This window comes from Oryzias melastigma, linkage group LG12 (assembly GCF_002922805.2).
Source record: "Oryzias melastigma strain HK-1 linkage group LG12, ASM292280v2, whole genome shotgun sequence".
Taxonomy (NCBI): Eukaryota; Metazoa; Chordata; class Actinopteri; order Beloniformes; family Adrianichthyidae; genus Oryzias; species Oryzias melastigma.
The window spans coordinates 10,127,137-10,153,160 of NC_050523.1; the positions used below are offsets into that span (position 1 = coordinate 10,127,137).

The 26,024-nt window shown below is 37.4% G+C and overlaps 1 protein-coding gene across 4 annotated transcripts in view; it reads left to right on the top strand.

Annotated features, from left to right (window-relative positions):
• Positions 1 to 25,174, top strand: part of arhgap24 (Rho GTPase activating protein 24) — a 63,699-nt gene extending 38,525 nt beyond the window's left edge. For 2 of the 4 annotated variants that reach the window (XM_024299865.2, XM_024299866.2), the window contains 7 exons: positions 12,850 to 12,972; positions 18,245 to 18,452; positions 20,690 to 20,822; positions 21,669 to 21,742; positions 21,812 to 21,933; positions 22,019 to 23,177; positions 23,588 to 25,174. In XM_024299865.2, the coding sequence (XP_024155633.1) occupies positions 12,850 to 12,972; positions 18,245 to 18,452; positions 20,690 to 20,822; positions 21,669 to 21,742; positions 21,812 to 21,933; positions 22,019 to 23,177; positions 23,588 to 23,852 (2,084 nt within the window). In that variant the 3' untranslated portion in view covers positions 23,853 to 25,174. Of the gene's footprint in view, positions 1 to 7,013; positions 7,186 to 11,370; positions 11,623 to 12,849; positions 12,973 to 18,244; positions 18,453 to 20,689; positions 20,823 to 21,668; positions 21,743 to 21,811; positions 21,934 to 22,018; positions 23,178 to 23,587 lie in introns of those variants that run through there. The other 2 variants (XM_024299867.2, XM_024299868.2) reach the window with 2 other exon arrangements.
• Positions 25,175 to 26,024: the final 850 nt, after the last annotated feature.

Below are 26,024 nucleotides of genomic sequence, written 5' to 3' on the forward strand. Positions count from 1 at the left end.
CTGGCTGCCCACATAGCGACTAAGCATGAGTTATGGTTAGTTTGTTTTTTGAGCTTTGCCACAAGTAGATGGATATTTGAAAAAAAGAAAGTGGTTGCTTCCTCTTTATAAGCATGGATCCTGTGCTTGTCATGTTTTATGATCCACCTCACCAGTCACCGAGCAGAAAAATGTCAAACAAAGGAAGAAAAATGTGGAGGCTCACAAAAAACCCCACATGATTGATGAACGTCAGTCATATTTATTCCTACTTTTTATCAAAATTATGCTCCTCTATGACAGCTCTCTTAATCTTTCAAAGCAATTTAACAAATGAAAATGCTGATTAATGCTTCCATGACATGTTCAGGAACTGGAGTGAATTACTTGTGTCAGGAATTAAATTTGGATTTGTCATAAGGTGAAGATCTGCAGCATCAGGGCTGTGTAATGTGTACTTGTAACCTTCAATGATTGAACTCTTTGAAAAAAGGTAATGAAAATAAATGGTACACCCCTTGTTGCTTCAGAGAAGTTGGTTGTCTAGTGTGCCTAAGTCAGAGGTCTTTTATCTCTCCATGGTGGCTCTCTGGTTGAAGAAAAATAAAATAGTAATTTTTTAAAGTAAGGATTACTTAATTAGCATTATTTATAATGCAGCAATCTTGCTATTAAAACATTCAACTTTATAGTTTTTGAAATATCGAGCAAAACACGCCCCATAGGAAATGAATGAGAAAATCTTCAAATTTCTAAATTTTAGGTAGATTAGCAACAAGCCTCTAAATATATTTATATTATATGTTTTCATCTTTTAAAGTAATTTTCAGAAAATTTGAAGTTTACCTAATTTTTTCGCAACATGCTAACAGTTTTGGCTAATTTGTTATTTACTTGGGCTTTTGCGGTTAATTTAGAGTTTAGCTTTTATTTTAGCAACATGCTAAAATTTTGGCTAATTTAGTTTACCGAGGAATTTAAGCCTATTTTTGAGTTCAACTTCTAATTGAGCAATGGAATAACTTTTTTGGCTAATTTGGCCTTTAGTAAGGTTTTTTAGGCTAATTTAGAGTGTAGCTAATATTTAGCAATATACTAATGTTTTTGGCAAATGTGTTATCTACTGGGATTTTTAGCCCAATTTAGAGTTTAGCTTCTATTTTAGCAACATGCTAACATTTTGACTAATTTAGTTTACTGGGGAATTTTAGTCTATTTTGGAGTTTAGCTAGTAATTAAGCAACAAGCTAGCTTTTTGGCTAATTATATATAACTATATATATATATATATAATGTATGTATTACCGCTGTCAACTGAATATAAAAAATAATCAGATTAATCACACTTTTGGGTTGAGATTAATCATGATTAATCACAATGTTTTATTAGGAGATTTTTTATAACAATATTGAAGCTTTTAACAAACATTTTCATTGTCTGGGATTTTTACATTTGAACAGTGTTAACTCATATATCCCTGAAGTGTAATTTTTTGCACAAAACACTTTTCAAGAAAAGTAAGCAGAATTCTAAAGAAAGTCTTTAAATGCAATCGTCTGACGTGAAGCGAAAGACCGTTGCTTTGCAAAGTGTAATTAATTTGCGTTAACAAATTTTTTTTTTAATTAATCGGGGTAACACTGACAGCCCTAATATATATATATAAACAGAAGTTCAGCTTAAAATTTTCCACTTCCAGGCTGTAAAAATTTTGTTATTATCAATTTATTTTTATAATTTTTTGATGGATATTTTTATTTTTTGGGGCTTAAAAGCTGAAAACTGTGTGAGCTACAGAAAACTGAATAATCAATGTCGATTATTTATTTATTTTGGTTTTGATTTAATCCCCCCATGGCTTGTGGGACAGGGGGCAGCAAGCTGGACTTGTAATCAGATGGTTGCTGAGTTGAGAGCTGGTTTAATCACAAACCAGTTGAAAATCTGGATTAAAACATCTGTCAAATATGTGTAAGAATTATGGAAGTGACCCTGAATTGAAATAAACTGTCAAACAGAAAAGCAAATAAGTCCCAACAATCTTTAAACTGCTCAGCCTCAACCATTTCACAAGAGGACGGGATGTCAGCTCACTTTAGTTCAAAGAGCTCTCCAAAGGCCAGGCTGACATAGCCTACCAATTTTGAGTGCAAGGAGTGCAGGTGTGCGTCTAGCCTGAAGCTCAAATCCTGCTGAAAGGTGATATTAGAGGGTATTATTTGGCATCGCAGCATGCACTTTTTAAAGTCCATTCCCTTTATTCTCTGGCATGAAAGAAGGTTTCCTCTTTTCTGAAAGGGTGAGACACTCTATCTTAGATGTGAGCTATTAGGAGGAACCATACTGTCTGTGGAATTACAATGCAGAAACAACAGATATCAGGGTTGTTCAAGCTATTTTGAAAAACTGACAAAACTCCAGGATATTTTCTTCTAGTTTTATATAAAATCTCAATGATGGATTCCTGGAAAGTCATCAGGAACTAATCTCACAGCTACGTGTGCATCTAAGTGATAAAAGAAGTTAGAGTATTTCAAGAAGAAGTTTGTTAGAAATACTCTTGAAGACCCACTCCGATCATCTTTGAGCTATTTTAAATGCACTCCCACTAGTATTTTAATTATGATTATTATATGTTTTTCAAAAATATAGTTTTCTAGGACATAGTTTCTGCAGAGTGGCAGAAATTCATTCGAAATTTGTCTCTGAATTGTGGGCGGGACAACTGTTTCCCCTCCCCTTTGCTGAGAGCTCAAAGCAGGAAGCTTGTGGTCCACTTAATGTATTTTCTGTCACAAATACATTTTTTTTTCAAGTGGGTTTCAATGAATAGATACTCAGAAATGCAATTTTTAGCATAATTTTCTTCATATATGTCCTCCATTATGAGAAAAATGCACAGTAAAACACCAAAAACTCAATTTTAATTTGAATTTAAGTCATTTTTTTCAGGTAGCATCTCAGTTTTTACCAAAAATATTGAACGTTACATTTATTTCTAATAACATGTCACCATAATCCAAACCATACGCTTAACAGCTTATTGATGATGCCAGACTATCAATATCCTGCAGTCTTGAAGGAGCTCTGTTGTGGTCCCAGTGAAGGTTTATCTCTTGATCGGTTCAGTAGTCTTCTCTGGAATGTGTGTGTTTGTACCACTGAACTAATACTTCAGTCTCTCAGCATTCCGCATAAGTGCTTAAGAGGCACCAGCTGTGCGTCTTTTTCTAAATTTCCACACTTCAAGTGTTGTTTGGATTAAGTTTTGAATACATTTTGCATTTGAATCCTTTACGCCAAGGAAAAGTCTAGTAATATCACTATATAACTGCACAGGCAGTACATGTTACCTCTAAATTAATCTCCATTCATTGTGATGATTAGGTCATCTTATATTACACGGGGCTGTCTGAATTTTTTTCTTTTTTTTTTAAAGTGGAAATTGATTCCCCTCACATAATGGTATATTTCCAGCAGCCCTGGCAGGACACGCAGCCACGGCTCTTTATTTAGTTGGCCTGAAATCAGAACGGAGACTCTTGGCTCTTTGACAGCCCTGTGACCTCGCTGAACGAACTGACCCAATGCTCCCCCACTCGTCTTCATAACAACCCATTAAACAACTCGGCTCCCTCACACTACTCACCAGCTGCATTTTATCATTGACAAAAAAAAAAACTTGAGGCGTGAATCTGTGGTGACAGGCTTTCTCAATTTCTGAATTTTTCACAGACTTTAAATATACGTCTCTTTCCTTTTTCAGATTGTTATTTTTTAATTATGCTGCCTCAAGTAAAAGTATCATGTAACCTTTTAGAATCAAAGAATAAAGTCTATGCTGCCATTATTCTCAATTTTTTGGTGCCATGATCACCCTCTTCCCCGTGGGCCCCCGTAAAGAGACAGAGGAGCCAAACAAACCTTGTCCTCTTTGACCTCCTCACTCCTATTGACTTTGTTTCTGGTTCAGCATCAGATGGTAATGGATAGCCTTCACAGCTCTATGGAGTCTGTGTTCTTCAGCTGATAATGTCTTTGTGGATCCAGTTGTGGTGTCTGCCTTGAGATTATGTCCATTAACAAGAAAAGACCACCCTGACACCAAAAACACAATTAGCCATAGATACCTTACAGGGGGTCAGGTGAAACCAGACACCTGTTACTCACAGAAAGATGTAGCTGCAGGGGAAGGCTGGACATTTTAGTCTGACTTTGTTGTCAAGCAGGAAACAGGTAGACTTCTAATGACGTTCTTGATTGTGTATTAGCTGTCACATTTTTAAGAAAACGGCTATGTATGCTACAGGTCAACGTCATTCAATGGTTTATATCAGATTAATTTGAACGTCTTCAGTAGCTGCTGTTTAGTGACATCCCCAAACTTCTGCCTTGACAAAAAAAAATGGAAAATAGGTGAAGCAAACATGACTAACAGATATAAGAAAATGCAAAGTAAAAACGGCAGATGAGGTCAAAAGACCACATCCATGTTTGACCCTTTAAAGCTGGAGCTGTTCTAGGCGACAGAAAATAACACTCGTTGAATTGCTGAAACTCTTCGATTCTTCACCCAATTAACGTAAACCAATAGATTTAGTTCATATCTATGCATTACTCTTCTACAAAGTGTAGCATATCGGCACAAGACTTTTTTTCTTCGCTTCAGAAACTGCTGGTTAATTGCGTAAATGGCTAAAGAGTTGTGGAAGTCAAAAGAATGTCAACACAGAAGCTAAAGATACCTCACTGACAGGCTGAACAGAATCCATTAATCTCAGATAGTTTATAGGAAAAAAGACAACAAAATATATATCAAAGGCAGTAGGCTACAGTCTTAAAACCAAAGTGAAAGTGTGTTCCCCTCTGGGATGAATATGGAACTTTTTGCGTTGAAGTAAAGGGCATTCCATGTGTAACAAGACACCTACTGGTTACCTTCATGAACTGACATGGCTCTGTTTGCTTTTTCAAACCAATTTTAAACAAACCTGATGGTGTATTCAGATCGGACATATTTGATCCACTTGAAGGGAACCAGCGTTTGTTTCACACAATAATCCGGAACAAATTTTCAGTCTGAAATCACCCAAGCGGGACTTTATCCAGGACCAGGAACCGCTCTCTTATCCAACCTTCAAAGTGGTTTCAGTTCGTTTCCAATTGGACTGAGCTTCCATTAGGTCTGAGATTCTTCAGTCTGGATACAATCCATTCTTGGAGAGGAATAACTGGAACAAAAAGGCCACCGTAACCAGCGGAGGCATTCTCTTAAAAACAATGCCTTAACACTACAACAATGAGACACAGCGTCTCATTGAAATGTGGTTGGATGAATTTGGGCTCATTAATAAAACTTTTAATGAGAACACATTTCTTCTTTCTGTTTTACCTCCATTCTATATGTCATGAACATACATCCGGGTACATTCACAGCCGTCATCTTGCTAGTAAGCGCCTTGCAGCATGCCTCCGCTGAACCAAAGAAGCAAGTAAAAAGTGAGATTTGAATCTGTGAACTATCCCAACAGCGATTGCAAAGCTAGCTGTTTTGCCCCACCCTTGTAATTCCTGGCCAGTGAGTGAAGAGATCTTCAGTCACATGTTTTTTGTTTACAAGTTTTGGTCCGGAACAGGAAAGTCCTCTTGAGGACAGTCTGAATACAGGACTTTTCCAGTCTAAGTTTTACCTCCAGAACAGAACTATATATTGCTGATAAAATTATTGTCAGTGAACATTAACATCCCACTCCAATCACCTGTTCCTTGTTTTGCCATTTTTAGCTAAAATCAATAAACCTGTGTTGTTTTCTTGGACAGTTTCTGTAGTGCAGCAGTCGTTCATTAAAAAATTTGCCTCTGAAATGTGGGCGGGATGGTTGGCACGGAGTAACCCCGTCCCCGTTTCCTATCATCCCTTTGTTTTTGCGCTTCTCCTGCTAGCTGACAGCCCCTTTACAACCCCCAACCTGACACTACCAGTGCAACAAAAAAATAGCAATAGTGGAGCTATCCAGTTGTACAGTTTTGAGCCAGATGCTAGCACTGACATTTGTCCACAAGTAGATGCATCAGAATGGAGCAGAGCAGAGACCTTTGGGGCTGTCACAAACGGGCAAACAGCTGGTTCTACTATTAGTTCAAGCAAGAAGATAAAAGCCAAGCACAGCTAAAAGTCCACAGAGCTAAATCAGAGCCAGACAGACAGAGATCAATCATGAGCATTAAAGAAGAGACTAGAGGTTTCAGGGTCAGGGCAGGCGGCAGGCAGACAAAGCTAAAGCAGGGTAAGAAACAGAAGATCCGATGCAGATCAAAACGCTCAGCAATGCAGGCAGAGTGGCGCAAACAATACTTCGCACTGAGTGAAGCTCTTGGCAGTGCTAAAGTATTATGTGGGTGATTGTTAATGAATGTCAACTGAGCGGCATCTGGGGAGTGTGCACTGGGGTTGCTGGGAGATGTAGTGTGTTCAGTACTCTTGAGACAGCACCCGCCGGTGACCAGAGGGGGAGACAAAGTCCTGACAGAGGCTTTCTTTATGTTGTATTTTCTACATCACTTCTAAAAGATTTTTCTAACAGGATGTTTTCATTTGATTCACACTGATTTGAACAAAGAAATACTCCAAAATGCAATTTCATGCTGGATAATCTTCATAAAAACATGTTAAAAACACAAAAATAGAGATAAAACCATTTAAATTGTTTTTTTTCTCATTATTTTTTGTATTGTAGCACAATAGTTTTCCTGATATCATATACAAGAGATACTGGTGATACTTTGTCTTCTGTTTTTAAAGGTACAAAAGCCTCCCAGTATGAATGGGAGATGTTTGCTTTTAGGGTCGTGCCCCTTATCAAACTGTGGCCTCCCCGAGCCCAAACCTTCAGAGAGATCTGTCCATTGTTCCCATACTGTGCCTCAAGAGTGTCTGTGTGAATGCGTGTGTGTTTGAATGCTCACCAACCCCCTCTTCAAACCTCACCTCCCTCCCCCGTTGCCTTTCTCTTTCACACCCTCTCAGCTGTGCTCTTTCGCTCACTCACACTCAGAGTTTGGCTGAAAACCGGCAGCGGGGTTTCTGAACTCGGGAAGTTGACCCACGCCGTCAGGACTTTGCAAAGCCCTCATGGAGGTGGTTTATCATGCGAGTCACACTTTACCACAGTATGGATTATCTGATTTATGTTCTTCACATCAAGGTAAAGCAGTGATGCTTCTTTATTTGAAATAGTCCTCCATTCATGCTTTGTGTGTATTTCTGTCAACATAGTCTATTAGATTTACCAAAAACGCCTTTGTTTCTTTGAACATGACATCATCTGCTGCTAAACACACCAAGCCAACATAAAAGAGCATCTTCAAAAGCCTTAACTCCTGTTTTTCCACGCAATAGCCGTCATCCGTGCGGCGCAGGGATCAACTTCCTGTCGTGTTGGAGGCATTTATGATGCGTGGATTTCAGAGAACACTATCATTAGACACATTGCTGCATTTCAACTTGCCCCTGCTTGCACAAAACTGGGCAACTCCGCCGACAAAAGAGGGCAGACACGATTGTGTTCAGTGACAAGCACGGAATGGACACACATTTTCGCTCATACTTTTGTCATTTCAAGCTAAACAAGCCCGCTGCAGTGTTTGCATTGTTTTCTGGGACAGCAGCAGCAGCTGCTTCCTCCTCCTCCTGGCAGGCAACACAAAGTCTGGAAGAGCTCAACTAATCTTCCACATTGGGAAAGTCTTTAGATCCTTAACCATTCCTTTTTTCTTTTACTATAGTCAATGTTCTTGTTTTTCTACCACATAATTCCTGTAAACTCCTTGGAATAAGGTTTCCATTTGTCACCTTGTTGAAGGTTTAAACTGCCTCAAAGGCTGAGTAACTCAATATCTCAGTTGTTTGAAGTGTCCAATTTTAATGTATAGCTTTGCTAGAAAGAGTGATCCTTCTATTAAGCTATGCTTGAAACTAATCTCTGATGTCTCTGTGAAATATAAAGCTGAAAACAGAAAATTCCCATAAAAGAAATACAAATCTAGTGTTTTGAAACTGAAATTGAAATCTAACAGTGTTCATTCATGATTTTAAAGATTTATTATGCTTTTGCTTACACCAAAAACAAGAAGGCTCAGCCCAATTCGTAATTAATAAAAACGTAAAAATTTCTTGCTGTTATGTGTTTGGATCCCAGAGTAACAAATAGTATCTGCTTCCAACCAAATGAAGTCCATTCAGTCGCCATTTTTCTGCGATTTATTCATCATCATGTCGGAACCAGACGTCCTCAGTAAGCCACGATTTCTATGGCAACTGCTCTCTCCAAAAAGGAGAGAGCATGTTAGAATGCCACACCCCTTCCACTGAAAGCGTCTAGGGAGAAAGTATCAATCTAATACTTCAAATGTTCGAGGCATCTGATTGGTCAGTTTGGTCAGTAAAAAATTAGTAAGAACATGTTAAAAGGTTGTAGCTAGTAAGAACGGTTATCCTGACAAATATAATGACTGAGTATTTCTAAATATGGGATTTGGGATTTTTGGAAAAGCCAATGGACTTGCCACAAACATGGAAAGAGGGCTACAGCTAAACTGTCCCATAAGTGGAATTCAATATAGATCCTTTGAAGGAAGATAATATTAGATCCTGCAAAGACAATCTTAAAGCTTGCAGCACTTTATGTTAGACTATTTTGCAATATATCACTTTTATCAATCTGTCTTATGATCCGAATTTTATATTTTTAATATGACAGTGATACAGTAAAGCAGTTCTTATAGTTTCCACAACCTAAGCTTCCTTTTACATCAGAAAAATGGAGAAAAAGGTGGAGGTGTCTGTGCTTTTTTTGTTGACGACAAGGTTGTCTTTAGGCTGTCAGTATGTTTTACTCAAAATGGCGCTAAATGAACTCCTACAATGCACTGATTGATTATTTTACTGAGATGCTTTCACTTGTCTGAACAAACCTTGACTATTTAGTCATTGCAGGTCATTTTGATGCACACATACACATAAAAGAAATGCTATTTGAAACCTTTGGGCTTACTCAGCATGTAGATGAGCCCTCCCACATCAGAGGGCACACTCTGGACCTCCTCGTCTCTAATGGTGTCAATATTTCCAATGTTCATATTGTTGATGTAGAGGTAGAGTGCCCTGCCTGCCCGTGTGTCCAAGTGGGTAAGCAGGGCAAGATTTGCACAGACACTGAACTCTGCGTTGCTCCTGGTGGTTATAGGATGGTAGTATATGGAGGCGGAGCTGAAAATAGTGTATGAATGGGTGAATGGGACTGTGATTGTAAAGCGCTTTGGGTCTTCTAAGAAGGTAGTAAAGGGCTATATAGGTGTATGTCATTTACTGTTTTTTGTGTTTTAAGTCTTTCGTGACCAGTTTGCCATACTCCCAATGTGTGGGACCCAAAGTTGTGCAGAGGAGACACTTAAACCTGACCACAAGAACACTGTTTATGGAGAACATTAGGACTGAACCGGCTTCCTGCTGCTTAGACTTAAAAACAGCTCTGCTTGTCTTTTAAGTGGGGGCTTGGACCAAAGTACATCCCTGGCAAGTTGATCACAAATGAAGCATCTCGGATGCTGAGAAGCTCAGAGAAAGACCTTCAGCTGGTGCCCAGAGAGAGCAATAAACACATTGAAGGCTCTAAAATCCATGACAGTATTCCCAGGGATTCTAAACAAGCTTCCACTCTGATGATGTTCAAGTCTGAAAATGTTTTTTGGGGGTCAAGGTTTGACAATAAAAGTTTTTCACTTTTTTCGAAGAGATTTTTTTTATCATAACTTCAGATCTGTTTTTTTTTTTTTTTTTTTAATTTTCACTAGTATTTTACTGCTTTCCTTGTGATGAACTTATCGGATTGTGATTTTTGTCCGTGTGATTCTGGTTTGTCTTTTTCTATAAGAAGTCCTTTGAATTGCTTGGATTTTGCCTGAAATGTGGGTACCCTGTTTGGTTTTATGTGGGCTTATAAGTATAGGCCAGAGTTAAGTATGTGAGAGCGCCAAGTATTTGGGAGCATTTACAGCACAGTGAGATCCTTTGTTGTCTCCCACCTGTTTTGGGCTATTAGTTAAAGTCTAGTCTGCAGCTGGTCACTCATGAAAGCAGGTGGTCACAACTGGAATGAAGAGGTTTTGGCAGCTTTGACTTAACCCCTCTCAGATGGCACTTTCAGCATGATGTGGTAGAAATGGTTTTATGTGATCCTGAAGGGTAACGAGATATACTATTATTGTATGCTGCACACATCCAGTTATATTTAGAATTGTTGTTCCTGTAATAAGTCCAGTTTTAATACAGTTTCTTAGTTTTTTTATATGATTACATTCTATTGTTAAAAGGCCAAAGATACTATTCACATGTGTCATTGTACAGTACACGAGATTACTCATTTATCTCACCAATCTTTTTAAAGAATGAAGCCACCCCAGCCACTGTAAAAGAACATCAACAGGATATGGCAGGAGGAACACAACTGTGCTGTACTGTAATGGCTGTGGTATGCTGCATAATCCTGTTGCACGCTTGTTTAACAACTTCACAGCCGTTGTTTCCAGGATGAAACGCAGGCTGTCCATGCAAACGATGGAGAGATTTTTTTTTTTTTTAATAGCCAAAGCAGCTTACACACACAAACCTACACACACTGTGATAAAATCACATGACAATTAACACAAAAATGCTGGTGGTGTGGTAAACTTTTATGTACATTTAGTTTAAGCCATGCCTCCTCAGAGGAGATTTAGGAAACAGACACTTCAGATCAACATGAAAAATGGCTTTTTAAAATATTTAGGTTGCAGACTTTTGGTTAAAATCTTCGTAATCATAATTACTGGGAAGGTTTTTTTCTACATAAAAAAATTGTTGTAGGGAGACTTTTCAATTCGTCTTATCTTATTGCTTTTTTGTTATAAAGTTAGCTCCAGTCAATAAAATAAATAGGTCATTAAAATATGTTGCCTGTTATAACATACAAAATAATATTGTTGTTTTGTTAATTTGTTTATTAGATTTTTTAGTAAAAAATAACGTAAAAGTAAAAAAAATAACTATACAAAATTTGAAATATGCATAAAAAATAAAATATTAACGTTTTAAAAATATAGAATTTTAAGTTTATTTAAACACAACTTTTTTTATTCTTATACACATCATACTAATTATGCACATTTTTTTAAGTTACTTCTTACAATTCTTTTGTCAGCCAGTAGCTACTTTTTTTTACCAGCTGAATTGGTGGTGGAGCCCCAGCCCCTCCTACCTTGCCCCTAAAAAAGTTAAGCACGGCCCTGCGCCTTATCTCTCATGCTTGACTGCATTTCAGCCAACACGTCGGTAAATATTACGCGTTTCTTCTCGATCAAAGCCGTTTATGTATTGGTAATATTGTAGCATTTGTGACGCTAAAAATGCTAGGTTAAAAAATAGGGAAAAAGTCGCATTTAGTGGAGGAGTGGGAGCTTTAGCGCCGGCTGAATGCACGCATGCGCGGATTAAGGAAACGGTTCAGCCGGCTGCTGTTTGTGGTTTTCCTGCTTTGGTTTGGAGTTTAACCATTTAAACTCATCGTCTGTTAAATAAATCTTAATTAAATCCTGCGTGTCGGAAGGTGAGTTCAGAATTTTGTTATTTTATTTCATAAAATATGCTGGTTTAAACATATTTGTTCAAAATATTTGAAGTCCAGAATTTGACAAATTTGGGAATAAAAAAGATGAAAAACTGTGGATTGGTGTGTGTTATAGAAAAGGACAAATATTGGCTGGTAAATATCATAATAGTACAGTTAGGGTACACAAAAAAATAATAAAATAAATATTTTTTTAAAATTGCATTATTTTAAGCCACTTGGAACAAACTTACACAATTTTCTTTAGAATTATTTTAAAAATCTGAACACAAACAAAATGACAGTAATATTAGATAGTTTGTGTTCTGTTTAAAGTTGATTTTAGGGTCTAAAAAGTGACTTTGAATATAGATAGGGTATAAAAAATAAAGAAAAAACAACTGGAGCAAAATACAAAATTTTAATAAAAGAAAAGGATGTGCAAAAAAATAAATAAATAAATAAAAAATAATTGGAAATTCAAATTAAGAACCTACTTTGCGTTTTATCCAATCTAAATTTTTAGGTGCACTGGCTTATTGTGTGTGCTTTAATGTGAAAGTGTTTACTTTGTGTTTGTCAAGGAGGCACTGTTACGCTTTTGAAAACATGGCATCTAACTGCTAATGAGATTTCATGACTGACGGGGAACATTATTCTCACTGTCCAAGTGAAGCTCCAAATATAGCAATTAGACCTGTTGTGCTCACACTGAACAGCATAATCACTCAGCATGTTGCCTCATAACTGGCTTGTTTACATTTTGAAGTTGTCCAGGATTGAGCATTTTAAATGTCTATCAGACATCTTTAGATGTTATTGAAAATCCTTTCTTTTGTTCAAATTGTGTGAATCCATTTTTCCCCCTCTGGTCTATTGTTTTCATATCCTAACAGCTTTAAATGTTGCGTGCAGACCTCATCCTGGGATACGATCAATGTACCAGAACCCCTGTCGCCAAAGACATGAATAAATGAACTGTTAGAGTGACACTCTATTTGTCTCTTAATGGCTCCTTTCATCCTGCAATAAACCAGGTGCATCCCTGCGAAATGCCATGATTTATTATTTTTGTGTCACGCTGGCAAAGCCGGAGTGGAGCTGTGGAAAGGTTTCAGTTGTCATAGTGACAGCTGGAACCAGCATTGCTGTGCTTTTTTGTGACATCACAGAATGCAATATTGAGGATAACAATGTCAATTATAATTTATGTGGTTTTTCAATCAGGGGGAGACAGAGAGCGGATGACGGCCAACCATGAGACGTACCTTCTTATGGCCAGCACCCAGAATGACATGGAGGATTGGGTAAAGACAATCAGGAGAGTCATCTGGGCACCTTTTGGTGGAGGTTAGTTAAAACTTTACTGTTTTTTTTTTTTTTTTTAATGGCTGTTCCCTTAAGACGCCAGTGTCTGATTAGCGATCAGTGTGAGTAGCACAACCCAGAAGGAAACTGTCATGTTTATGCACAGGTGTGCTGACGAAGTATTGAAAGCTTGAAGCTATTTTTGGTGACAAAGATCCTTTATTTTCACATGAAAAATGGTAACCATAATATCTTAAAATAACACATTTCATTCACAAGTTTCTAATTTGATTGAAGTCCCACTCCAATTAACTTTTAATCTATTTTAGAAACATTTCTAGTGGTCTTTTAAATATGATTATGTAATTTATATACATTTAAAAATATATTTTTAAATATTTTCTGCAGAAGAACAGGAGTTCATCAGAAATTCACCATTGAGTTGTGGTGCAGAGTAAGCTACTACTCATTTTTTCAAAATGGATCTGTTTTTCTGCAAGTGGATGCATCAGAGTAGAGCAGAGCAGGAAGCTATGTCCCGCCAATTGTAGTTGGATGAAACAACTAACCTCTTTAAAATAGTATTTTTGGTCTGCCCCTGATTCACCACAATTTAAATACAAAAATACTCAGAAATGCAGTTTTAAGCTTTTTTTTTTTTCTTTAGAATTGAATACATTAATTATATTCAGTGTCACATGTACAAAAAAATTATAATTGCTCATCGGTCAATGGTAAAATTATAATTTATACCAAATAGTTTAAGAATAAAGTTAAAGATTAAGATAAAATATGTTATAAATAATCATATCACAAAAAACACAGTAAAAAAACTAAATAAAATGAGTTATTTTCTTTATACGTGTTCTCATCATGAGGAAAATGTTACAAGAACATGTTAAAAACACCAAAAACATACTTTTTATTGGAGTGGACCTTTAAGGATTTGACTTAATTAAATATTGACTTCAAATTTACCCTTAAAGCCACATTTTTTTTAACTTTCAAAACTCTTCTTCGGTGGTTAGGGTAGAAAACTGTTGGCTTCTTTACATAAAAAAATCAGTGGATAGAGGCTTTGACCTGAAATTAATACTGAAGTCACTGGGAAAGAATTTATGGATATTGATTTTCAAATTAACAACCAATTCAATTAAAGTTTTGTTGCTTTATTTAAAAAAAAATCAATTCTAGTATGTATTGTGGTCACTTAACAAATTGAGCATCAAGCTTTAATATAATCAGTTTTTTATACTTGTAATATATAAGGTAAAATTTCCCACAATGCAATTCACAGTCCACTTTATTTTTGATTTAACCCCTTTTTATTTTACCAGATACAGGCACACTGACGGCCTTATCAACTCCAAAATGAGTAGACCAACAAAGTGGTAAAGATTGAGGCAGTTTGTTATTTTTGTCATCAAGTTCTTCCAGACTCTATTGGAATGAGGTATAATGAGGTATAATGAGGTATAATTTTTTGAGATTTTTTATCATGTATATGTACATTGAGATTTTTATTTTTTATTTTTTATTAATGTATACCCTGTAAGCTGCTGGAAAACTTAATTTCCCCAAGGGTGCCATCCCAAAGGGATTAATAAAGCAAAGTCTAAGTCTAAGTCTAAGTCTAATGATGAGTCCCCTAGTTTTTGTTAGTGACTGTCCTGCCAGATTTCAACCTACATTGTGTCGGCACAGGTTCAGCACTTGTAGGCAGGCATGCGGTTGGGGCGGCTTTCAGAGACAAAGTGAATAGACGAGGCAGAGCTGGCCCCTCTGTTTTCAGAGTTTGATGTCTATTGAAGTTGACTGCTCTTCAAAAGGACGAGCCATTCGTCAAAGACGCCACAGGAAAAGGTGGCTTCATTTTGGAGCTGAGTGAGGCTTCCACTGTGGCACACGAACACAGGGTGCACACGCTTCAGCCTTTTTGAGTTTTTGCAGTGGCAGCAGTGTGGAGCAAAGTCCTGATTGGATGTTCATGCCTTCAGGAAATGTGATGAAAAAAATCCTCTTTAGAGAGTATCGGAGGCAGCAGCCATAAAGAAACTCGTGTTGGCTTCGACGCTCGCCGTGATTTCTTGTTTCATCCCGTCAGGCTGAAAAAAAAAATAGTTTGAGTACAAACTTTTGGGAATTCAGTCTTAATGAAACTTTGAAATGTGCAGTTGTGGCTTCTCAGTCTGGATTCTAGGAGATTTATTTCAAGGTAATCAATATTTTTCCTTCATTAGAATATGCTTCCATAGAACTTTGGTGGGTCAAACATTGAAAATATTGATATCTAGTAATCCCCATTAGAACTTATGATATTTTAATAAAAATGATAATTAACAGAAAAAAATATTCAGCAATATATGCAAATACAGAAAAATGTATTTTTTTTTTTACTTGGGAAATTGTTATTGTTTATGGTTATGGTTTTGTGTTTACAGCTACATTTGTCAGTTTTCTGTTGATGTGGTTAAAAATACATTAATTTATATTTTATTTGCATCAAAAAAGTGATCTGCAAGTATTTTAAACACATAAAACAGACACATCTAATGGGCTTGATATTTAGAGTTATTCTTTTATAACTCAATTAAAGATTGTATTTTAAATAGAAATTCCTGCACAACAGATCAACATATTAAAGTTCCACTCCAATCATCTTGAAGTATAAAAGCGTTCCCACACTGGTGGATGATAAAGAACATTCTGAATAAGAAATTAGGGTGTCATGCTTCTTGTCTGGCTTAATGCGTTATTGTTGCCCTGCAGTCTTTTTGCAGACTCACACAAATCAACACAATTTTTCACTAAAAGGAGATATTCTCTGTTACGATCAGTTTTTATTATATTTGGCTTTTTAAAAAACAACATATTTTTTTTCTGCTTCGCTATTAGGTGATTTAGTTTGATAAGTATGGTGGCCCTGAAGTTCAAATCACTCAACGGAAAGCATATAATAGATCACAGCCACAATGAAAGGAAGCAAAGCAAATAATAAATAACATTACTTTTTAGAAATCAAAACCAAATTCCAGAAATCAAAACACAATTCTTGAAAAAAGCAAACAAAAAAAAAAGAAACATTTTTGAAAACGAGAATAATTTCCGGAAAATCCAAATGATTAAAAAAAATGATATTAAATAAGAAACTGTAGTCTGCAGGTATTATGGAATATCACTAATTAAAGGATGACATTTGTTCACCTCTCAATTGGAAGATATTTAGTATGGCTTATTATCTGACAGTTGATATTCCTTAAAATTTCTGACCACAATCATTATAAAAGTTTGGTGATTGCTCATTTCCATCTTTACCACAGTTTAGGCAAAACAAAACAAAAAAAAACATCCTCCTGCTTCTCTTATTCAAAACTAAAAAGTCATCATCCAATTGTCCCATTATTGTTTACTATATGATTATTTCTTATTTTTCTTTTTTGTGTTTTTTAATCATTTGTTTGTTTTTTAATTAATAGTCATAATCTTTAATGTGTCTTGTATTGAGTCTTTTTTTGTTGTTGTTGTAATTTGCACTTCAGGGCCACCATAGATATCAACTGAAAGATAAATTATTACTAATTGTTGCTTTGTCTCTTTAGTTGTTGCCCAAACAGTGTTTCTGACATAAAACTGAGCAATTTTTGGAGTGACTGCTTCTTTTTCTGGCTAAAACTGGAAATCAAAATCTACAGATAATGTCATAAATCAGTCATCAAAGAAAACCATAGTTTTATTTTATCTGGGAGAACAAAATAGGATTTTTTTTAAGTTTTATTCTTAAATTTATACAATAAAATAGTCTTTCTGTCCAAAGATGATATTCTGACCCTCATCGCTCTAGCTGCTCTAACCCAGAGCATCAAAACTCTCAGACCCTCCAAAAACGCGGTGAGTCATATTCAAGATCAATTACTTTTAGGGAAGACATTTTTTTCCTGGATTGACCTGTGTGTTTGTGTGAGCAGCAGTAGGTCTGAGTATGAAGTGTCAGAGGAAACAAGTGCCCGCTGAGTGCTTTCAGGCATCAGTCTTGTGTGTCGTCGGGGTACAGGGTGTCCGGAAAGAGCTTCAAGCATGCATAATGACACATGCACACGCTCTGCATAAGCTGGTCTGCACACACTGTTACATGTGACCCAGGGAAAACATTCCTGCACTCATGACTACAACGTCTGGACGGATGACCTCACTTTCATTCAGTCGGTTTTTCTGTTTTTGTTCTGTAGTTCGGACAGAAATGATTCTCTATTTTTTGGGGGTCAAATTTTCAGATAAGTCGAAGGAATACATATATATTTTTAAAACGTTTTCTAAGTAGTCAGTCTTCTAGGAAACATAAATCGCCTTTTTTTTTTATGATGTTAGAATCCCTGCACTTCTGGCATGCTTTCCTATCTCAAGTATATTAATAGGCATTTCTTCCAAAAGCTTTCAAAATGTGTCATTTTCAGGAGAGGTGAGTACAGATTTTAATAATAAAGGCTTAAAAAATATGAACATCTATTTGCTTTAAAAATACTTGCTGCTCCACTTCATTCATTCAAAAATCAAGTGGTTTTAAGTAATGCCTTGTCATTTTAAATGTTGTCACACATGTCATGAACTCGGCCTAATTTAGTCATCACATTTTGTCAGATTGCATGTATGAAACGGTGTAAGTAGCCTCTGTCTTTATCTTGGGAGCGGAAAAGTATGCAGATCTAAATCTGTCAGAAAGGCCGTCTTAATCCCCTGCTGTATTGCGTTCCACTTGAGACGGCTGCTAATGGAAATAGTTCTCAGACAAAAGGTGAAAGGTGCTCCGCGGGAAGTTAGAGGTTTGATCATCAGGCTAAGGCTATATATATACATATATATATATATATATATATTTTTTTTTTTTTTGCTGGGTCTGCCTTTACAGCCATTATGAAGCTGTAAGACTCCTTGCAGTTGTAAAAATTTGACTTCTTCTTGTAGCATTTTTCTCAGATAAAACAAAAATTAAGCTTAAAATTGTTTTTCTGATTATTTCTATGTTCAAATTATAAACCAGGAGCAAAACATGATGAGATGATGGGAACTTAGTGGAGGCTTACTTCCGCAGCCACAACTCCACTCTGCAGAGACTATGTCCTTGCAAACTACACTATTTTTTTTTTTATATTTTGGTCAGTAATAATCATAATTAAAAGAACCAAGAACGCTTTTACAGTAAATCAAATATGATTGAAGTGGGACCTAAAAAATGTCTCTCCATCCGTACATGGTTACTGTTGATTCTATTTTTAAAAAAATAAGATCATTGACTCCTGAGGATTTTGTTGTGTTTCAGGGATCTTTGGTCAGAAGTTGGAGGAGACGGTACGCTATGAACGGCGTTTCGGGAACAAGCTTGCCCCCATGCTGGTGGAGCAGTGTGTGGATTTCATCCGACAGTGGGGTCTTCGGGAAGAGGGCCTGTTCAGGCTGCCAGGACAAGCCAACCTGGTGAAGGAGCTGCAGGATGCCTTTGACTGTGGAGAGAAACCCTCCTTCGATGGGTAATGCTTGACTTGCACTGCATTTATTTATTTATACTATTAGGAGTTTCCTGTCTTTTTTTATTTAATTATTGCTGACTTATTTGAATTTACTCCCAGATAAGACAAAGCAGCAAAACACAGTTTTTGTGCTCTTTTATACATTTTTAAAGCAGGAATTATTTCAAAAACTGTCAAATTACCCATAAAAGTTCTTAGTTCCCTTCATGCTGTGTGTCTAGTGCTTAGAGATTAGGCAGTTCTACGCACAGGAACAGAACAAAAACAATCCCAGCCACCAAATGGCCTCTTTTTGGCTCAAACCTGCTTTGGCATGGAACAAATGGTGCTTAGGCTCTAATGTGACAATCACAAATATCACACCGCACCATCTGGTTGCAGGCTGTATATCAACATCTTATCATAAACAAGACAAGAAGTCACTTTTTGACCCACTTTAATGTTGTTTTTTTTAGTTTACATAGAGATTGTATGCCTGTTCTTCTGTCAGTGTGAGGTTGTTCCAAATTTTCCACTGCCTTGCTGATTCCCTTATTAGCCCCTTCAACCCCCTGCCTGCTTCACCAGCTGCCACTTGTTGGCCCATTATTCCTCTTGAGCCCCCAGTGGAAATCCTTTTGTTTTTCAGCTGAGCTGCTTGAACACACTAGTGCTGTTCCTCGTCTTGATTGAGTTTGTTTTGCCACTTTAAATAGATAGATTTGATAAACTAATAGCAAAATTCAACTGCCCAATCTTGGTTCTCAAAATCTACCATCCTGCCTGTTTTCCAGCTATTCTTGCACTCCTTGCTGCTGATTACCTGGATCAGGTGTGTTCAGTCAATCAGAAAAAAAAACACACCTGAGTCAACTAATGAGCAGAAAGCAGCGAGTAGAGAACTGGAAAACAGTCGGGTAGAGTGGTGTCTCTAGGACCAGAAACATTTTTTTTTCTCACTTGGTTTTCTTGCATTAAGAAGAGAAAGATAATTTTTTTTGTAAAGTTCTACTCCAAAAATCATTCCCTGTGATCTCTTAATTATAATTATGCAGTTTTTAGACAAATCTCTAAGACATATTTTCTGCAATTCTGGGTTGTGGGCAGAACTTTTGGTGCAGAAGTTAGCTCCGCTAATATCCCATTAAGCCTTTGTTTATACTCTCTCATGGTAGTTTACAGCTTCTCACAACCCCGAGCTAACATTAGTGTAGCAAAACAAAGGCGCACAAATATTGGAGCAATCTAGCTGTTCAGTTTTGAACCAGTAACCTTCTCAAATGAGGAAAATGAAGGCTGTAATACATGTTTGTCTGCATGTGGATGCTTCAGAATACAAGTGGAAAAATTAAACTTTTGCACTCCCATTTCAGTATGCTTCTAATTTGAATTAAGAAATACTTAGAAAAGCAGTTTTAATCATAAATTCTTTTATATATGTCTTCTACTGAGAGAATAATGCCACAAGAACATGTTAAAAACACAAAAAAGACAAAAGAATTTTCATTGGAATTTTGTCATTTTAAGCCACAATCAAGAAAAACTTGGACTTAGTTTCTGCAAAGCAGCAGGAGTTCATCAGAAATTTACCTCCGTGTTGCGAGCAGAAGTCCTGGCGTGGAGTCAGCCTGCCCTCATTTCCCATTATCCCTTTGTTTACACTCTTCTGCTAGCTTACAGCCCCTCAAACCCCACGCTAACATGACCAGTGCAACAGAAATGGCGAGCAATATTGTACAGTTTTGCGCCGAATTCCAGCTCGTACGAGGAAAACAAGGATGTTCATTGTTTGTCGTCTACAAACGGATGCATTAAAATGAGTTAAGCAAGGAGCTTGTGGCTTGCCGTAGTAACTTCTGGGTCACAACTACAAGCTTTTTCTAACTGCAGTTTTTTGTTTGCTTCTGATTCACAATGATTTACATTAATAAGTAAATAATTTGTCCTCCATCATGAGAAAAATGCTAAAAAAACACCAAAACACAACCTCAGTTGGAGTGGGTCTTTATAGACAGTGGAATGCCTTTTTGTAATTTTAATGAGTTATTTTCAGCTTTTTTAAATTTTTTGTAAGAAAAAGTACAAATGAGGTTAAAAAGTGTACAATATTTAATTTGTTAGAAAAAAAAGTGGTAAGAAACAAAGTGATTTACTGAAGTTGGAGTTTTTCTCTTGTTTGTAGTACCTGAATGCAACACACAGAATAAATGGTAGTTCCCAGTTTGCTTCAGTGCTTTGAACGTGCCGTGTGTCGACAGCAACACGGACGTGCACACGGTGGCCTCCCTGCTGAAGCTCTACCTCCGAGAGCTGCCTGAGCCGGTCATTCCCTTCTACAAGTACGAGGAGTTTCTGGCCTGCTCCAAACTTATTGGCAAAGATGATGAAATGGTGAGAAATAAAATGTCATTTTCTTCAAGTATTACTTACTCCCCCTGTTTTCTAACATGCAAATGTATTCGATTTGGAAGTAAGTAAAGTAAATCCAACCTCATGGTGTACAATCCTTCATTTCACTCATGTTTCCTCATTTAGTGACAGTTTTAGCTGTTTGTGGAGAAGTTGTTAATGGAATTACACTGAAAAAGGAAACTGATTTTTAAGTTTTGTATTTTAGGGTTCCATGTCTTCATATTTCTTTGCTTTTATTGTATCGAAATATTTAGATTTATTAGATTTAGAAAGAAATTCAAGTGTTGCCTGATTTAGAAACAGTTTCCTAAAAATTATAAAGTCATTTTCTTACCATGAAATGCTTATTTTTCATTATTTTTTAATAAATAAGACTCAGAATATGATTTTATTGCCATTATTGGTTAATGTGGCCTTCACCAACCAGGAATCTTTTGGCTCTAGAACAAGGCAGAACATATAATTAAACATAACAAGAGTGAATCTTCTTAAATGCAATAAATCTAATGTATTTAACTTAATTATTTACATGTGAAGTTAATTGTTTATGTGTGATATGATTCATACAGATTCATAAAATACTTTAAAATGATTCAATGAAATTTAGCATTTTTCTCCCACAACTCTTCAGTGTATTCCTACATTTGGCATTTATTTAAACCCAAACTTTATTTATAAAGTTTCATGCAGCAGCAAGTACTTTATGGGTTTAAAACAATTAAAAATAAGAAGATACATTTCTGATAAACTCTCGTAAAACTTGAATTGATCTCCTTTCATTTTTTTTTTATCCTCGAATGAATTCCATGATACTTTTACCTGCAGGGTGTGAAGCAGTTGAAGACGCTCGTGGAAGGTCTTCCTCCCGTAAATTACAACCTTCTCAAGTACATCTCCAGGTATTGCTCTGCCAAAAAAGGGGATGAAATGTAACTTTCTGGTGTTGATTAACAGTTTTTCTTTCTCAGATTTTTAGATGAAGTCCAGTCGTACTCAGGAGTGAACAAAATGAGCGTTCAGAACTTGGCTACAGTCTTTGGACCAAACATCATGAGGCCGAAGATTGAGGATCCAGTAACAATTATGGAAGGTCCGTGTTTAAAAACGAGATCATTTTGCATTTTTTTGTCATTTTATTGATCGGTTGTTGAAAGTATGTGTTCTGGTTTTGTCAGGAACTGTTCTGGTCCAGCAGCTCATGGCTGTGATGATCGGCCGCCATGATGTGCTTTTCCCTCTAAATGAAGACAGCCAAACACTTGAACTCGTCAACAACAACATCATTGAACTCCCTCGGCGACCCGCCGCCACAGCTACCTCCACTGTCCCGTCGGTGTCTCAGAACGCTGAGAACAACAACACTCAGGTGGTGCGGCAGTGCGTTTGGGAAGCTTCTGAATCCCCCTCGCACCGCCAACACGTAGACAACAGCGGCTCCCCGCGATCATCCAGCCCCCGCAACCTCGCCTCCGGACGCTTCGATGTCGCCCGCAGTCCACCGCTGACTGTGAAGAAGAACCCCGCCTTCAGTAAGGGCAGCGGGATTGTCACAAACGGCTCTTTCAGCTCCTCACCTTCGTCAGATCCCACTCTGGATAAGAGCCAGACGGTGACGGGAGGCGGGAACTTACCTGTGCGGCGAACTGGGACCTTTAAAGGCTCGGGTACAAAAATGGGAACCAGTGGTGTAACGAGCGGCAGCAGTCCTGCAGGGAACGGGACTGGTGTTGTACGAATGGGCATTTCGGGGTCTGATCTCGTTGGGAGCATGAACGGTCACAGTGGAATTTGGATGCAAAACGGCTGCGTCATGCTTCGAGACAACGCCAAAACTCGGGACTGTCCTAATGGGCACCAAGCATCCAACCAGAATCGCCTGTCGACGTACGATAACGTGCAGCTTAACCAACAGAACCTGCAGCAACAGAACCAGATAAACAGTTTGTGTCTGAACAGCTGTGAGGACAAGCAGAGTGTGGACAGCGCCACCTGGTCCACTTCCTCCTGTGAAATCTCTCTTCCAGACAATTCCACTTCCTGTCGCTCCTCCACCACCACCTGTCCGGAGCAAGACTTCTACGGAGGCCACTACGAAGACTTGGACGGACACGACCGGCCGGTAGCGGACAGCGCCGGCTCTGAAGGACTAGAAGGAGGTGGCAGGAACAGTAACAGAGAAGAGAATGGGACAGGGGGGAGCAGTCGGGACACCAGCAGCAGTGACAACAGTAAGTTTGGAACTGCTGGCAGCCACAGTGCTCTGCACAGTCTAGTGGCCAGCCTGAAACAGGAGATGCAGAAGCAGAAGACGGAGTACGAGGCCAGGATTAAGAGGTGAGGATGCACGAGTCAGGCCGCACTACGGTGGCGGAGACACGCCATCGCAGCAAAAAAAGTAACAAAATGAGGAACTCTGTAAAAAAATAAGAAATGCTGCTATTTAGTATTTAGCTATTTAAAAGTATTTAGTTTGTTTGCAGAATTTTTTTCATTTTATTTGGAGGAGTGCTTCTTTTATTTGGAGCAAGTGTTTGTTTTTATTTATGGTGTATCTTTTTATTTGCATCAGTGTTTCTATTTATTTTTAGTGTTTCTTTTTATTTGCAGCACATTTTTTTTATTTGCATCAGTTTTCTTTTGTTTACTTCTTTTGCTGCATTGGCAGGTCTCGGCCACCGTACCCCACAGCTGGTTGTGTCACATTTCCAGATGCATTTTTCGTTTCTAAATTGTCCGTTTTGCAGCTTGGAGCAGCGAAACCTGGACCTGGAGACGGAGATGGTCAGCCTCCACGAGGAGCTGGATCAGGAGAGGAAGAAGTACACCATGGTGGAGATAAAGCTGCGCAACGCCGAGCGGGCCAAAGAAGACGCAGAGCGGCGGAACCAGATGCTGCAGAAGGAGATGGAACAGTTTTTCTCCACGTTTAGCGACCTGACTGCAGCCGGCAACAGCGCCACATCCGAGCCCCGCCGGCCAGAACGAAGCAACCCAATCTGGATACAGTGAGGGGGACTGTTAAAAACCAGCGTTTGAAGGGACTTGAAACAGGAGAAACACTGATTAGTTAAAGCATGTGTTAATTTAAGTTAACAGAAGGTTAATGGATAATTGAAGACATCACCTGGAGTGACGTCAGAATGATCTGTATATAGTCTTATTTAAAGAGTTTAGAAGAATCATATGGTACTGCTATATCAATTAGCTCATAAGAGGAATCATATAAAAAAATATCATCTTCATATCTAAAGATGCAGAAAAGATCACACCAAATATCTCAACGGTTTTAGTCATTAACCAAAAACATTTCTGGTGTTCAAAGTAAATCTGTCTGTGCTCGTGTACATAGAGGGAAACAATGCCGAACATGTTTTTAAAGAGATGCTAACGTTAAATGTTGATATTTAAACAAAGTTATCCTTGTGCGATATTTTATATTACGATGTTTCCTTGCACTTCTGTGTCTGTCAGGTCGGTACTGAGTGTTGTCTGTTGCACCGTTTTGGAAACGTATGCGGTTTGTGTGCTTCTGTGCTGTTCCATCCACTTATGACCAAAATCATGGAGCCTCGTTCTGTAAATATTTTTGTAGATAATGTCAGACGTTTCTCGTGGGACTGCACTGCGGTGTGGCGTTCGGATGGGTGCGATTTTAACTGAACATTTTGTAGCTTTTAAAAGTCTTGCACAGTCATCGAAAGAAAAAAATAAATGTCTTGAACTGAGTATTTTAAGTAAATAATTGTACTTTCACATTTAAATATATGTAGCCATCCTAATGAATGTTCTTATAAATTATGAAAAATGGAAACTTTCACGATTTTCTTTGCTCTAACGTTGCTCAGAAGAAGGTGCTGAGTTATCTGTGAACTATTTCGTGCACTGAGGATCTGGAAGAACCATGTCACGTGTGCATCCATCTGTGGGCAGATATATTGTATTAAGTGTATTTATGTTGCCATAAACCAAACTTTTTCATCACAGCTGCGGTGTCAGGAGGTGGTGATGTGTGCATGTGCTCGGACTTACTGCTTCCTGTTTGAAGGCTGGTCAATGCAGAGCATCCTGAATGTGTGCAAAAAAAAAGTGCCTGGACAACAAAGAAAAAGGAAGTGGGGGGGGTCCTGCTATTCATTCTACACCCTTCACCGGCAAATAATAGGCTTTAGCCGAGCTGACAGTGTCACTTCGTTCTGTGATTTCCACACAAAAGAGCAAAAATCAGACATGATGACAGATTTTCAAGATGTAATACTTGATACTCAAAGAAATCCTTAGACACATGAAAATATGAATAAAGATGTGTTTTCATGTGACGTCTTCTTCCTTTACTTTGGTTTCTCGGCTGTTTCTTTAAAAAACTACTTTCTGCAGCATAAAAATGTGAATAAAAGTCAAGTAATTCATCCATCTTTACTTCTTTAAAGTAATTGCAAATTAGGTTTTCCAGTATAATGTAATTAGGTCCAACTCAGACACTGGACGATAATTATTGTTATTCATTTTTTAAGTGGTATTTATTATCCGTCTTCTGTTTTAAACAGAGCTAAGGTAATTTTTTGTAGGATCAATAAAGTTTTACTTTATTCTGATCAACGTGTTTAAATCCTAATCCTAAAAATTCTTTGTTCTTTCAAGGTTATTGAAACTAATTCACTTAAAAATGTCCTTTTTTAAATATAATAATAATAATAATAATAATAAGCTGTGTTTATAAAGCACTTAAATTGCCCATACTGACACAAAGTGCTGTACAAAAAGGGGGTAAAACATATGAAGAATCAAATAAAATAGTTAGATTTAGGTGTGCAATGAAATGCTTATAAAATTACATTCTCAAAAAAAAGAAAAATACAAGTTTTTACATTTATTTTGGCAACTCTTTTGCCGAACTACCCTAAAGCTCCTCATCTAACCTTTCTTCTAACACTTCCACATTAAAGTCGATTTTTCTTTATGTGTTTCATAAAGGGGAGCTGTACCACAATATTTCATTTGGCAATTCTTGTATTGTTTAAAAATGCTGACAAGACAATATTTAATAAATTATTTGTGAGCGTAACGAAAAGATCTCACGAAAACCAGCTTGGGTTCAATGTTAATTGATTCAGTAGTTTTTGTCATTATAAGACACGTACTATTTAGAATGATTCAGTTTTTTCATTATTTGTATTATGTAAA